Raw genomic sequence first — 12,709 nt, 5'->3', positions numbered from 1 at the left:
GCCATGATGGAGACCATGATCTTTGCTCCGTTCTCTGCTAGATCCCAATTTCCTCTTTCTGTACACACCTGGCTATATTATGCTAAGTAGGCTTCTTCGTTTCTGCAACTGACTCTGACGATTCGGCATCAACTGACAGTCTCTTCTGTGGGAGGTATCAATGGGCAGAGCCGTAGCTACAGCCTCGGCACAGATGTAGTGACTATCGGATTGCCTGTCTCGTTTCCTTCTGGCGACTTTATCAGCAGGCAGTGCAAGGATGAGTATTGGTCATCACCAGGCCTTCAAACCCAGTATGGTCTGATGGTCTGACTGCTCAGTCGACAATTTCAATCATTCTGCTCTAGCCTGAGGAGGCTCCTGCCGTATCCTACAAAGGGCAAAGTTCTGACACTGGTCGCTCTTCCGTTGCGTGTTACTTGTTGCTTGCCGTGCTTCCGTAAAGGACGACGTACAACAATTGAGATTGAGCATCCGCCGGCGTTCGTCGGCGCTGGGGGGAAAGGCAAGGCCACAGTCGTCGCGCGATGATCTCACGCAGCCAGTTGAAACTCATGGGATGCTATGGTCGTGAGTATCATCTGGCTAGGCCACCACCGTTTCGACTCCAACGATATCTGGCCAGTACACTGGCTAACTGCTTCTCGGTCTCGCCTTCTCTCGCACGATCACCCCTACCTCTGGCAAGTGCGATGGCGCTGCGCATTACATTGCGGAACTGCCGCTGATAGTCGGTTGGCAGGGTCACCTGTAGACAATTAGCAAGTCATGATTCAATAGCCTAGAGACCCCTTACGAAGCAGCTTTCAGTGGCTCTGACAACGGCCTCGCATGCTGCGAGTATGACCATCCCGCTGTCCGCCTGCAGTCTATACGCCACGAGTAACAGTAGAAGACTCCCGTGCAGCAGTTGAATACCAAAGAAGTACGGCATGAAGCTGAAGTCTGGGTCGAGCTCCAAGATTTCGGTGACGCACTCGCTTGCTGTAATAGTGTGTGACATGCTATCCTTGAAACCTGGACTCGAAGTCCAAAAGTCCGCATCCTCGAAAAGCTGCACTGGGTCCCATTTACTGCCCATTAAGATACGGAGGACCGCCATCACATGTCTTGCGTATGCAGAGACAGTCTTGGCAATATGCGTGGCTTCCGAGTCTTCGTGGACAGAGGCTGGAGGTGTTTGTGACCACTGCTGGGCATTCGTTGAAGTACGACGTTCAATTGGCGACTCGGGCACGGTCAGTCGGTCGAGGCTGTCCTGGTATTGCTCGAGTTCGGAGAGAATCTGGCGTTCCTGGGACGACCACATAGAGGCTCCCGCAGAGACAAGGACGGGATGATTCTTCGCTCGATTGAAGTCTAGAAGATGGCCCGTAACAGTCATCAAAGGAAGGAAAAACTCGAATAGACCAACACCTGTACATGTGACCGACGGGCCGTTATCGCGGCCAGTCCCAGATGGAGCAAGCACACAGCGAGGACCATTCTGCTGGAAGCCATGGCTATGCGGCTGTGCACCAGACTGCCAGGTGACATCGTCAAGGGGTAGTAAGAGGTCCTTGCACTCAGCTTCGAGTAGAGCCAACGGCCGATTGTAGCAGAGGGCAAGGTGTCGATCCATCAGGAAGAGTAGCCACCATGTTCGGCGCCGCTCTTCGCGGTGCACTTCAGTCATGAAATCTTTGCTGAGCTCCTGCGGATTCGAGCAACCGCAAGTGAGGATGGGCTGGTCGCCACTCGATTGTTTTTGAGCCGAGTATGTGTCGATCTCTCGGTTGAGTTTGAGATCGCGGGCGAGATTGAAAGCTACGCTCCACCAGCGGATACTGGCTGCCTTCTTCTCACTACCTGAAATTACGGAGGAGACGTGTATGAAGGTGATAATATAATCTGTCCCCCAGGTTACAGGCAGTGGTTCCGTGCCTTGGGGGTCGAGTGCGCGATGAATATCTTCGTCTGTGTAGCATGGCATAGAAGCACATGATGTGGGCAGCCCAAGATCCTCTTGACTGAGAAGTGATTCTAGGCGTGATGGGTAAAGCAGGCGATAAGTCAGCAGGCTGAGGTACTTGCATATGCGGTCTCTTTCCTCGGGTCCACTGAACAGGCCCAAGGCTTTGTCGCTTAGTGATGCCACGAATAGCATGCTTGCTAGTAAAGCCGGATGCATCTTCCGTGGGTGCAAGGGGTCCAAAACGTCGCATCGCCGCACGATGAAGTTGTGCAGGTGATGACACGTAGGATGCATGCGGCCACTAAAGGCGCTCGAAAAGTAGGTGTCGAGTAGATCGCTTGCAAGGCTAAAACCAAAGTCCCGATCCATGAAAGGGGCTAGATACTGCATGACTGGGTATCTGCATGTTGTCAGGGCTGCTGAGGCAGAGGATGGTGTATGTGGTGAGCGGGAATCGGCGATTGAGGGCAGTTTGTAGCTGTATGGATCCAAGACATGGAGTGTTGGCGAGACATAGGGAGACTGGATCAGAGATATCTGCGCTCTGTCGTTGAGCAAAGTGGTGCGGATATCGCTTTCGTAAGGTATCGTAAGATGGACCGTACTCGAAGTCGCTGTAGTTGAGGACAGTTCAGTATGAGAGCTCGTTGCCGTGCTTATATCTTGCCCAGGCTCCTCAATTCTAAGAAGGGTCGGACTTGTCAGGAAAGATTTCTGTTCAGACGGAGATGATGTGTTCGGTAGTGCCTCCGTTAGCTCCGATGCTGGAGGCGATAGACCGTTGGCGTAAGACTTCCCTTCAACATCGGACTCCTGATCCGTGTTCGAAGTTTTGGATGTGGTGCTGGTCTTTGGTTGAGTCCGGCCAACTTTGCCCGATTCATAGCTACACTCCTGTTGGAGTTGCTCGCACCGTGCACATGGGTTATTTCCCGTGCACCGGGCTTTTGAACGACGACATGGCGTACAGGCTCTCTGTGTTTCATTGTTAGCTCGAGCAGGATGCATCCAAACGATAACTTTGGGGCTCATTGACCGGTGCGGGAGACACAGCGTAAGGTCGACCTTTCGAAATCTGAAACCCGCTGCCTGTTTCCGAAGGGATGGAACATACAAACTTTTCATGCACTATGCGATGGAGAGGGCCGCGCTCCTGTGAGTGAACTTTCAAATGCCTTTGCAGAGAGTCCTTCCTGCTGAACTCGCGGCCGCATTTGGGGCAAGGGCTCCCCGCTGGAGTCCTATGTCTCTTCTCCGCAACCGTGCCCATTTTGCCATCCGGCTGAAATCGACGCGCCGATGAGATATACTGCCATCAAAGTCGATGGTGTCGGGTCTGTTTGGTAGAACGACTGTCGGTTGCGCTAAGGTGTATCGCTTCTAGATTTCCTTGGGTTCGGCACATGTATCACGTGGCTCAGCCTGGACTTCCCCGGGTGAAAGCATCGCAAAAAGTGGAATCTTGCGGAGGGGCTAACCAGGGTGTCATCGCCTGTGGTTTAGGCGGTGGTTTGCTGATTGGGTGTGCTTCAGGCAGTTCCCCGCCGCCGGCCTTGCCTTTTCCTGGGTGGGATTTACCGAAGGACCGCCTCCTCCGGAGTCCTTTGGGAAAAGATACACCTTCACACGCCTTTGGCGAAGCATCTGCATGAGTAGACGAATGCGAAGTGCGCCGTTAGCTCACTCCGCGCCCAAAAGGTATCTACATGCTATCTGCTAGCAGAAGAAGCATTCGCTGGTGGCTACGATCCAGGCGTTGTTTGGTCTCAGCAAGATGCCTCTTTCTCAACTTACTCGCTCGACGAGTAGGACAATCTCACGCGGTGAAGCAATTTGATTGCAAGTAGGTCATTACTCAGATAGTTGTGGCTTATGACCAGCATCGAGTACATCGGACCTGTGATCTGGACCTGGTCAACGGGAGGTGCTTGTCGCGAAACGCGGCCATCTTGTCATGGAGATGTGATCAATCTTTTATTGGCCTTCACGAATGAGGGCCCTCGCAAGTGAAGAGGAACTTGATGTCGTCAAAAGACATGTTGTAGGTCTCGATCGACATCTTAGCTTGCGCCTCGCAGTCACCAGCGCGAAACAGAGCCTCTCTCGGAGAAGTTGAAGTAGGATGGCGGAGCAGCGTGAACACCGGACACCAAGGACAACTATAACCAGTCAGCACTGCACCTCATCATCCACATCTCAAAGGTGACTTACCGGAGAAGCCTCTTTGATGCTCCAGAGATGGGCGGACCATGCAATGTCAGTGCGAAATTGAATAGACAACTGCACTTGTTTGGTCTACCTGTTTGCCTGATCAAAGATGAGTAGCATACTGGATGAGACGAACTCGCCTCATGCTTGCCAGCTGATATATGGGAGCGATACGTAAGTCTAGATAACTCGATCTTCTTTGTGGTCGTTATCGACGCAAATACTGCAGTCTCACCTTATATTCTCGTGTCTTGACCTTGAATTCCAAGTTCTTGCCCGTCGCAGGCGATACCTATGCCCGTAGCATATGGTGCCCAATACCACACCTAAGTCACGTAAAATATGAGAAGATATTATGAGAGTGCGATGACCGTTTACGCGCGAAAGCCAGTGACGCGAATAAGTAAACTCGGATTGCCATCAACAGCATACGGAAGGTCCTCAGCGCTGCTCGGTACTCGGTGGACCACAAAATGGCAGAGCCCAGAATCAGTGTATCGTCGGAGGAAATGTGCGACGACCGATCTTGCATATGTGCTCGGGACCATTATGAACAGCGGTGCACTCCAGAAGCTTTCAACTTATATTTTGAGATAGATCGGTCGTCACGAAGATGTGAACGATACATAGACCACCGGGTTGATGCCAGAAGGGAAAGCGCGCGTGGCACCCCAGGCCCGGGAAGTCACCCTTGTTCTTGTGGAGAGCAGGCCAAAGGTCGAGCTGCTTGCTGAAATGACCGGCAATTTAGAATCCCTGGCCATGACAGATCTTGAGAAGCATGCTCGCTACAAGTGTGCTGCGTGTGATGTTGGCGGTTGACAGACGCCTTTCCGTACAACTAGGTATGCTTACACTCGAGGAGCGTAGTAAAGGGACTACGGCCGCCAACCAAGAGATTTGCTGCAACGCTCACGTGCTCTAGCCTTGGCGGTGGGAGCCGTTGATTTGCGGCCTGGACGCCACCACCTTTCTTTCCTCTTCTTCATCTAATAGAAAGTTGTAACCCAGACAATTTGACTCGCGTTCACTGTCTACCTACTGTTCGCGAAGTTGTATTAGCTGGGAAGACCAAATTCCGCTGTCCTCAAGAGCGAGGGTAGACCTCAAAAGTTGATGATCCCGACTGCCCCGTAACACCGGTACACTTTTTCCCTTCATCTGCTATTGCCGAACCCCTCATCTGGTCGCCACGATGAGTGTGTAAAGCTCCCGTATATACTTAATCGAATTATTCACCTGTCCTCTTCTCTCTCCGAACACACGTACCTATTCCTTCGTCTGTGCGCGTTCGATGCCGGGGCAAAAATGGAAGACCAACCTCGTCAACGCCTTTCCAATCCCTGACGACCGCAAACCCAAGAAGGCTCGAGCAGAAGCTGAAGCTCAGCAGGACCAAGAGCAGGAAGACTCCGGCTTCAAGCCGAGGGGCACGTTTGATCTTCTTGCCCTTCCGACCGAGCTCCGCCACCGAGTCTACAACTTCGTTCTCTTCAACAACCCCGATCCCATCGCCGGCAACGGCCCTGACCACGAAAACCTGCCTACCTGCAAAAACCTATCTCTTCTCCTGCTCAACAAACGAATCCACTCCGAAGCGACGCACATCTTGTACAGCACCACCACCTTCCGCCTCTTTCCCCTGCAAGATTTCCTATACCTGCCTACGCCCTCCGACCTCGCCCCGCACTACCGCAGCCAAATTACACGCCTCTCTATCACCCTCGGCAGCAGCTGGACCGCTCCGCCTGCTGTCTGGAGAGTGACCAAGGGTGTCGCCCGCAGCCTCTCGCGCGTAAAGCTGGTGCGCACGCTGCGTGTCTTTGTGCAGATGGATCCCTCTCAGCCCATGTTTGAGAAATATCGTGTGAGCTACAGCTTCTATACAGACTTCTGTGGCGAGCTGTTGCAGGACGTACTCAAGGCGATGCCGAAGCTAGAGGCTGTGGAGCTGGCGGGCTATCCGAGTGTCGCGCCCGACGGGCCACTGGTCAGCCGGCTGCGCGCAGAGGCGGAAGCGAAGGGGAAGGCGGTGAAATGGGGCAAGGGGTGCGGGTGGCATCAGAAGATGGTGGAAGGGGATGAGACTGAGATGATGCGGCAATTGCGTATTGACTAAGCGTTGAATGATTTATGATTGTGGCTACCGAATTACAGCGGACTAGCACACTGAAAAGGTGCCCTTGGCCTGTCTTCGGCCAACATTGGAACGTCCGACCATAAAGTAATCCCAGCCCTATTGCAGGTCTCAGAACGCCATGCATGCATTTTGATCCTCGGTCGCCCGGACCAGTAGAGTTACAGCCGTGCGCTATGCTCAGGCGCTCACAGCTCATCATCGACCTCCATTGTTCCATTGCGATGACCGTTGAGCGGCTCCGTTTTCTTCGCCACGCTTGCTTCTTTGTCAATCATTTGTCTTGAGACGGCAACAATGTTGTCTTCAATCAGCTGCTGACCCACATCTTCAATGTGCTTTTTGGGATCGACCTTGCCCACGTATCTGGTCTTGAGCTGGTCCTTGGTGAGCTCGGTCTCCTCACGAACCCGTTTCTCGTAGCCGTCTGCCAGATCGACCAGCCGCTTGAGACCGTCCTCTGTCTTTTGACGCTCCTGGGCGAAGCTGCTTGGCAATTCAAGACCTTCCGTCCAGACCTCCTTGTGCAGGTTCATGAGCATATTCTCCTCCAAGCCAGTTTTGCGGTACTGAATACCGATGCTGTAATAGTGTCTGTTGAGGCCGTGAATGAGGGCTTGTATCGATGGCTTATTGAGGTGACCGAGGTTGGACGTGGTTTGTCTGGGCTCTTGACCCATCATCAGCGTCTGTGGGTTGATGAGACGGAAAGCATCGATGACGACCTTGCCCTTGACAGATTGTATGGGATCGACGACGACGGCAACCGCACGAGGTGTAAGCTGCTCGAATGACTGCTGGGTATTGATATCCACGCTCGACAGCCAGCAGCCAAAACCAGGATGCGAATGGTACCAACCAACAACGGTTTCTGGCCGACCTGTTTGCCGTAGCATATCCATCATCTTTGTCTGGAAGACTGGATCGACTGACTCAACGGAGACCGAGGTACCGGATTGCGGCATGGCGAAGACATCGACTACTCGCACGGTAAAATCGTCGACGAATTCACCCAGCATGAGACCCATGACTTCCATGGGAACCCCGGCGCGACCATGCCGAAGCATCTTGAGCAGGGCTAGTGATGATATATAGACGGTTTCTGAGTTATCGACGAGGTTCTGCTGGTCTCCGCCGCCTCCGCCGCCACCCATGCCCATCTGCGCAGCCTGCAACATTCTGTTGAAGCGATCCATGTTGTGCGAGGTGAGTGACTGATCGAAATGTCTGAGAGGATATCGAACGTCGCTGGGTGCGAAGGGTGTTTGCGTAGCACAAAGGTGTTATGCTGCAGACTGGCCCGCAGAAGCTTGAAGATGAGGAATCGCTTATGTCGGAGAAGTACAGATCGAATGATCTGGAAATCAAATGGTCAATTACACGGATCGCAGTTGATGGCGATTGATGATGGACAGCTGCGCGTACCTGGGAGCCTTTCAAGCCGCACGAAGCCTCGCCGAATTTGGGGATCCACTTTTGCGGTCACTGCTCTTCCCCAGCCCGCCCGAAATGCTTCCCTTGTTCTTGCACCCCTCGATACTTTTACCTTCTATATCGCCATACTGCAGACACTTACTCGCCTTCCAAGCTACGCAACTTTTGTTTGCCTCAATACACTACCAACGTTCCCGTCACCGCGACCCAACCGCATCAGGCGCTGGCAGCCGCCGCGATTGGAGAACCATATGCTCTGAGAGCAACGGTCGAATTTCAACATTCCCATCAAACAATCGCCGCGTCTTGAGAGTCCTACAGCGTCTGTCACTGTGACCTGACACAACGATCAAACAATTCTCTAAACCTACCACAGCCTCTACTGACCTACAAATCCTCTGCAATTCCTGCCCATTATGGCTGGCTTCGCGCCCGTGGACCCGGCGAAGATGAACGGAACCAATGATGGGAAGCGAGTCGCATACTTTTACGACTCCGACGTTGGCAATTACGCTTATGTGAGCGGCCACCCCATGAAGCCGCACAGAATACGGCTGGCGCATTCTCTGATCATGAACTACGGCCTCTACAAGAAGATGGAGATCTACCGGGCAAAGCCAGCCTCAAAATACGAGATGACTCAGTTCCACACGGACGAGTACATCGACTTTCTCGCAAAAGTCACACCAGACAACATGGAGTCGTACCAGAAAGAGCAGCAGAAATACAACGTTGGTGACGACTGCCCTGTCTTTGACGGCCTCTTTGAGTTTTGCGGTATCAGTGCTGGCGGTAGCATGGAGGGCGCTGCTCGTCTGAACAGGAAGAAGGCCGACATTGCCATTAACTGGGCAGGAGGTCTCCATCACGCGAAAAAGAGTGAAGCCTCTGGTTTCTGCTACGTCAATGACATCGTCCTCGGCATCATTGAGCTACTCAGGTTTCACAAGCGAGTTCTGTATATTGACATCGATGTGCATCACGGTGACGGTGTCGAGGAGGCTTTCTACACAACTGATCGAGTCATGACTGCTTCCTTCCACAAGTACGGAGAGTACTTCCCCGGAACTGGCGAGCTTCGAGATATCGGCGTGGGCTCGGGCAAATACTACTCGGTCAACTTCCCTCTTCGTGATGGCATCGATGATAACTCATACAAAGGCATCTTCGAGCCAGTCATCAAAGCCACCATGGACTACTACCAACCCTCGGCTGTGGTCCTTCAATGTGGTGGCGACTCGCTGTCAGGTGACAGGCTAGGATGCTTCAATTTGAGTATGAAGGGCCACGCCAACTGTGTCAATTTCGTTAAATCATTCAACTTGCCAACTCTCATCCTCGGAGGTGGAGGCTACACCATGCGCAACGTGGCTCGAACATGGGCGTACGAAACCGGTTGCCTTGTCGGTGATCCGCTTTCTTCCAATCTCCCTTATAATGACTACTACGAGTATTACGCTCCTGACTACGAACTGGATGTTCGGCCCTCCAACATGGACAACGCGAATTCCAGAGAGTATTTGGAGAAAATTCTCGCGCAAGTCTTGGAGAACATGAGGCGAACTCAGAATGCTCCATCTGTGCAAATGACTGATATTCCACGAGAGTCATTGGGCTTGAATGATGACGAAGAGGCGGAGCTGGATGACCTTGATGAAGATACATACCCAGATCAGCGCTCAACAGAACGCAGACGAGACAAAAAGGTCGAAAAGAATGGCGAATATTATGACAGCGACGATGACATGGAGGACGAACGGCCTGGCCGTCCCAAAACAATCCCTGGTCGTGACATGGAGAATGCGAGAACCAATTTTCGGAATATCATGGATGTCGGTCGAGACTCCGGCCTGGACACTGGCAGTGGTGTCGGGACCCCGCTTCAGGGGTCCAGCTTACCAGATGATGAGATGCACGTTGATGAGCCCCAAACCGAAGCCCAGACTCCTGATCCTACGCACACGACGAACGGCTCAGGAGCTGTCTCCGGCGCCATGTCACCTCAGAGAGCCGCCGATGCTGATGAGGATGTGGCCATGGGTGAGGCTGACGGCACCGATGGTGTCGCTGATGTTACCACTGCTGCAACTGCCGAAATTCGAGGAGCCGAAGAAGCTACTGTCTCTCAGCAAATCACTCCACCAAAGTCTCCTGTGCAAGATACCCCTGCCGTCGCAGCTCCCAGCGTCACCGCGGCTGAAACTACTGAGGAACCCAGCCACGCCGCTCCTGCCGAGACAGAGGGATTGCAAGCGGTCAAGCAGGAGATGGATGCCGAGGATCAGGCTATTGCCGCGGAGGAAGAAGGCAGGATGGAGAGAGAGCAGGCCAATGCGGATGGCGAAGCCAACACCGAAGCTGCTACGAAGGCGGAAGCTACGACTTAGGGCATTGAGAGCACCCGAATTTACAGCATCCCAAAGTACGGCGGCTCGAAGCGAACGAAATCAGAGCGTCCAGGGATTTAATCCAGGGTCATCAGGCTGGGGGTCTCGTGGTAGGGTATTTGAGCAAGGAGTTTATGGGTGGGCGAGGCCGTTCAGATTAAAGCTCGTACTATCGTTAGTTCGGGCTGCATTTTCAAGGAAGAGCATGGTCCGGCTATTGACACTGCTTCGGGCTCTGAGAGTCATGCTTGCTAGCTAGAGCTGAATGCGATCAACATTTTGTTCATTGTTCTCCTCTCATCTGTGGGTATCTATGCCCGCCAATGCCATACTGCAAGTCCTGTGTCATGAAGACATACTTGATACCCAGCAGTCTACAATTTGGATATCGGCCTTCAAAGCCCATGCACATAGATCCTTCGATTTTGCTGATATCTCTATAGGGTCTCTATCCACAATACAACGGGGCGTGCCCGAGCTACGAGTCCGAAATATGACCAGCCAGACTCGCCCGTCGCCTGCACTGTCCTCACATTTCTATGATCGGTTTCCCCCAACCGGGTCAGCCTCCACCCACCGCAAAGGCACGTCTCTCGTCATCTTCAGCGCGAGCTCCACCTCCGCCTCCGCCACCACCTTGCGTGCCTTCGCCGCGGCGGACTCTAGCGGCTCGCCCACCAGCTCGACCCGCCTGTTCCCCGCGAACAGCACGAACAACACCGCTACGAACTCAACCTGACTGAATTTCTTGCCGGGACACACGCGCGGCCCGCGGTTCCACGCCGCGAACCCGCTGCCGGGGCGATGCGCGTCCTTGAGCGCGTCCTTGCCTCCGGCGTCCGTGGTGATGAAGCGCTGTGGGCGGAAATCCTGTGCGTCGTCGCCCCATACGGCCGGGTCGCAGTGGATGCCTGCGAAATTGCAGACGACCATGGTCTTGGGTGGGATCAGGTAGGTTTTGTCTTGGACGAGGAGGGCAGTCGGGGAGGGGCCGGAGCGCGTTTCGCGTGGGTTGTTAGGGACGGGCCCGCAGAGGCGGAGGGTCTCGTGCATGAGGGCCTGGCAGCGGGGGAGGAGCGGGAAAGTCTGCTCGTAGAAATGTTGGGCGTTGGGGCAGGGGGCCTGGGAGCGAAGGCTGTGGATCTCGGTGGCGAGCCAGGCCTGTAGGTTGGGGTGGAGGGCTAGCAGGACGAGGGCAAAGGATAGGGTCGATGCCGTGGTATCGTGGCCAGCGATGTTGTACTGAGGAGGAGCTGTTAGTGTTCATGATGGAGGGGGAAAATGTTTACGTGGTTGACCTACGATGAAAAGGTTGCCGAAGATCTCCTCTTCCGTGAGGCCTTTAGCGAAGCTGGTTGGTTTGTCTGTAATGGCCGGAACATCTGTGTCGGCGGCGGCCTTAGCATCGGCATTCGCGCGGATGAGAGTCGAGATAAGATTATGGCGATCAGTATTTCCCGACTCAAGGTATTTGCGTTCGCTTTCAATCATGTCGGCCATATGTCCCTTGAAAGCGCGTTTGACAACGGAGAGTCTCCTGAGGGGGCCAATCATGAAAAATTGGGGCACACCGGCCTTCTCGAGCATTCCCACGACAAGGAGGGCCATGAACGAGCTCAGAATTGTCTGCAGCGCTTCACGGTAGCCGACTTGCGATGTGTGGAATCTGCTGCCGCCGGACATAGCACCACGCTCTGGAACGAACTTGTTCTTGACACCAAAGCCGGCAGAACAGAGCACGTTGAGCGCAAGATTCTGGATATCCGCACGTGTAGTGGTAACACATTCCTGTTTCTGCCAAGTAGCAACCATATCGGTGGCTTGCGCAATGCTCTCCTGCCATACGAGGGCACTGTTCTTTTCGTTGAAAGGAGGAGCCGTAATCTTGCGATGTCGAGACCATTGGGCTCCATTGACGGTGTCGAGGTTCGGCCCCAATATTGCTAGGGGTCCATAAATCATGGGGCTCTTGATGAAATCGTTGTGCCGCTTGAGCAGATCCTCCACGCCATTCACATCAGCAACAAAAACCTTGACACACCAAGGGCTGACTTCTACAACAGCAAGGCCGAGTCGAGCATGTATGTGGAATCGATCTCTGTACATCCAGTGGCCATGCAGCCGTCGTGCCCAATCACCGAGCCCAAAGGGGAGCCTCTCGAACACTGGGCTGATGATATCCTTCAGGAGGAACCATGCTGGGTTGAGAACGTCAAATGGCGTGACAACGATAGGTAGTCCAATCTTCTGGGCTGTACGGTAGTTGGACGTGAACGTTGCCAATGCCCAACTCACGTAAGCGAGCGCCAGCCAAAGGAATGCATTAAGAAACGCCATAGTTTTCCCTACCGCGAGATGCGTAAGGACATGAGGATGAGAGCCATCTCACGTAGTATTTATATCTCACGGTGAGACAGATGCACATATTACCTAGCGGTTGTAGTGCACAGCTTTAACATGGAAGAGGGACTGTACATCGGCTTCAGTAGATGGTTGGAGTGGGGACTTCTTTGCGCTGTTGGTTACGCGTGATTGGTTCCATGGGTCTCGCCTCGTATGTTTCAGAGTTGCCAAGGGGTGATTGATTGA

General features: G+C 53.6%; 5 protein-coding genes across 5 annotated transcripts; 2 read left to right on the top strand and 3 right to left on the bottom strand.

The window, feature by feature from the left end:
• Positions 1-577: 577 nt before the first annotated feature.
• Positions 578-2,344, bottom strand: HMPREF1541_03963 (uncharacterized protein; the record flags this gene model as incomplete). The annotated part of the gene is made up of 2 exons (XM_008718311.1): positions 578-748; positions 797-2,344. The coding sequence occupies 2 exons, from the start codon at positions 2,342-2,344 to the stop codon at positions 578-580; spliced, it is 1,719 nt and encodes a 572-aa protein (XP_008716533.1).
• A 3,112-nt stretch (positions 2,345-5,456) lies between these two features.
• Positions 5,457-6,281, top strand: HMPREF1541_03962 (uncharacterized protein; the record flags this gene model as incomplete). Its single annotated transcript, XM_008718310.1, has 1 exon — positions 5,457-6,281. One exon carries the CDS (start codon positions 5,457-5,459, stop codon positions 6,279-6,281), a length of 825 nt encoding a protein of 274 aa, XP_008716532.1.
• A 206-nt stretch (positions 6,282-6,487) lies between these two features.
• HMPREF1541_03961 (26S proteasome regulatory subunit rpn11) lies at positions 6,488-7,495 on the bottom strand (the record flags this gene model as incomplete). The annotated part of the gene is made up of 1 exon (XM_008718309.1): positions 6,488-7,495. One exon carries the CDS (start codon positions 7,493-7,495, stop codon positions 6,488-6,490), a length of 1,008 nt encoding a protein of 335 aa, XP_008716531.1.
• Positions 7,496-8,149: 654 nt separating this feature from the next.
• HMPREF1541_03960 (histone deacetylase RPD3) lies at positions 8,150-10,120 on the top strand (the record flags this gene model as incomplete). The annotated part of the gene is made up of 1 exon (XM_008718308.1): positions 8,150-10,120. One exon carries the CDS (start codon positions 8,150-8,152, stop codon positions 10,118-10,120), a length of 1,971 nt encoding a protein of 656 aa, XP_008716530.1.
• A 537-nt stretch (positions 10,121-10,657) lies between these two features.
• Positions 10,658-12,457, bottom strand: HMPREF1541_03959 (uncharacterized protein; the record flags this gene model as incomplete). Its single annotated transcript, XM_008718307.1, has 2 exons — positions 10,658-11,362; positions 11,423-12,457. The coding sequence occupies 2 exons, from the start codon at positions 12,455-12,457 to the stop codon at positions 10,658-10,660; spliced, it is 1,740 nt and encodes a 579-aa protein (XP_008716529.1).
• Between the last annotated feature and the right edge of the window lie 252 nt (positions 12,458-12,709).

This window comes from Cyphellophora europaea (genome assembly GCF_000365145.1).
Source record: "Cyphellophora europaea CBS 101466 unplaced genomic scaffold supercont1.3, whole genome shotgun sequence".
Lineage (NCBI taxonomy): Eukaryota > Fungi > Ascomycota > Eurotiomycetes > Chaetothyriales > Cyphellophoraceae > Cyphellophora > Cyphellophora europaea.
The sequence above is the reverse complement of the archived record's forward strand: the minus strand, read 5'-3'. Positions and strand labels throughout refer to the sequence as shown.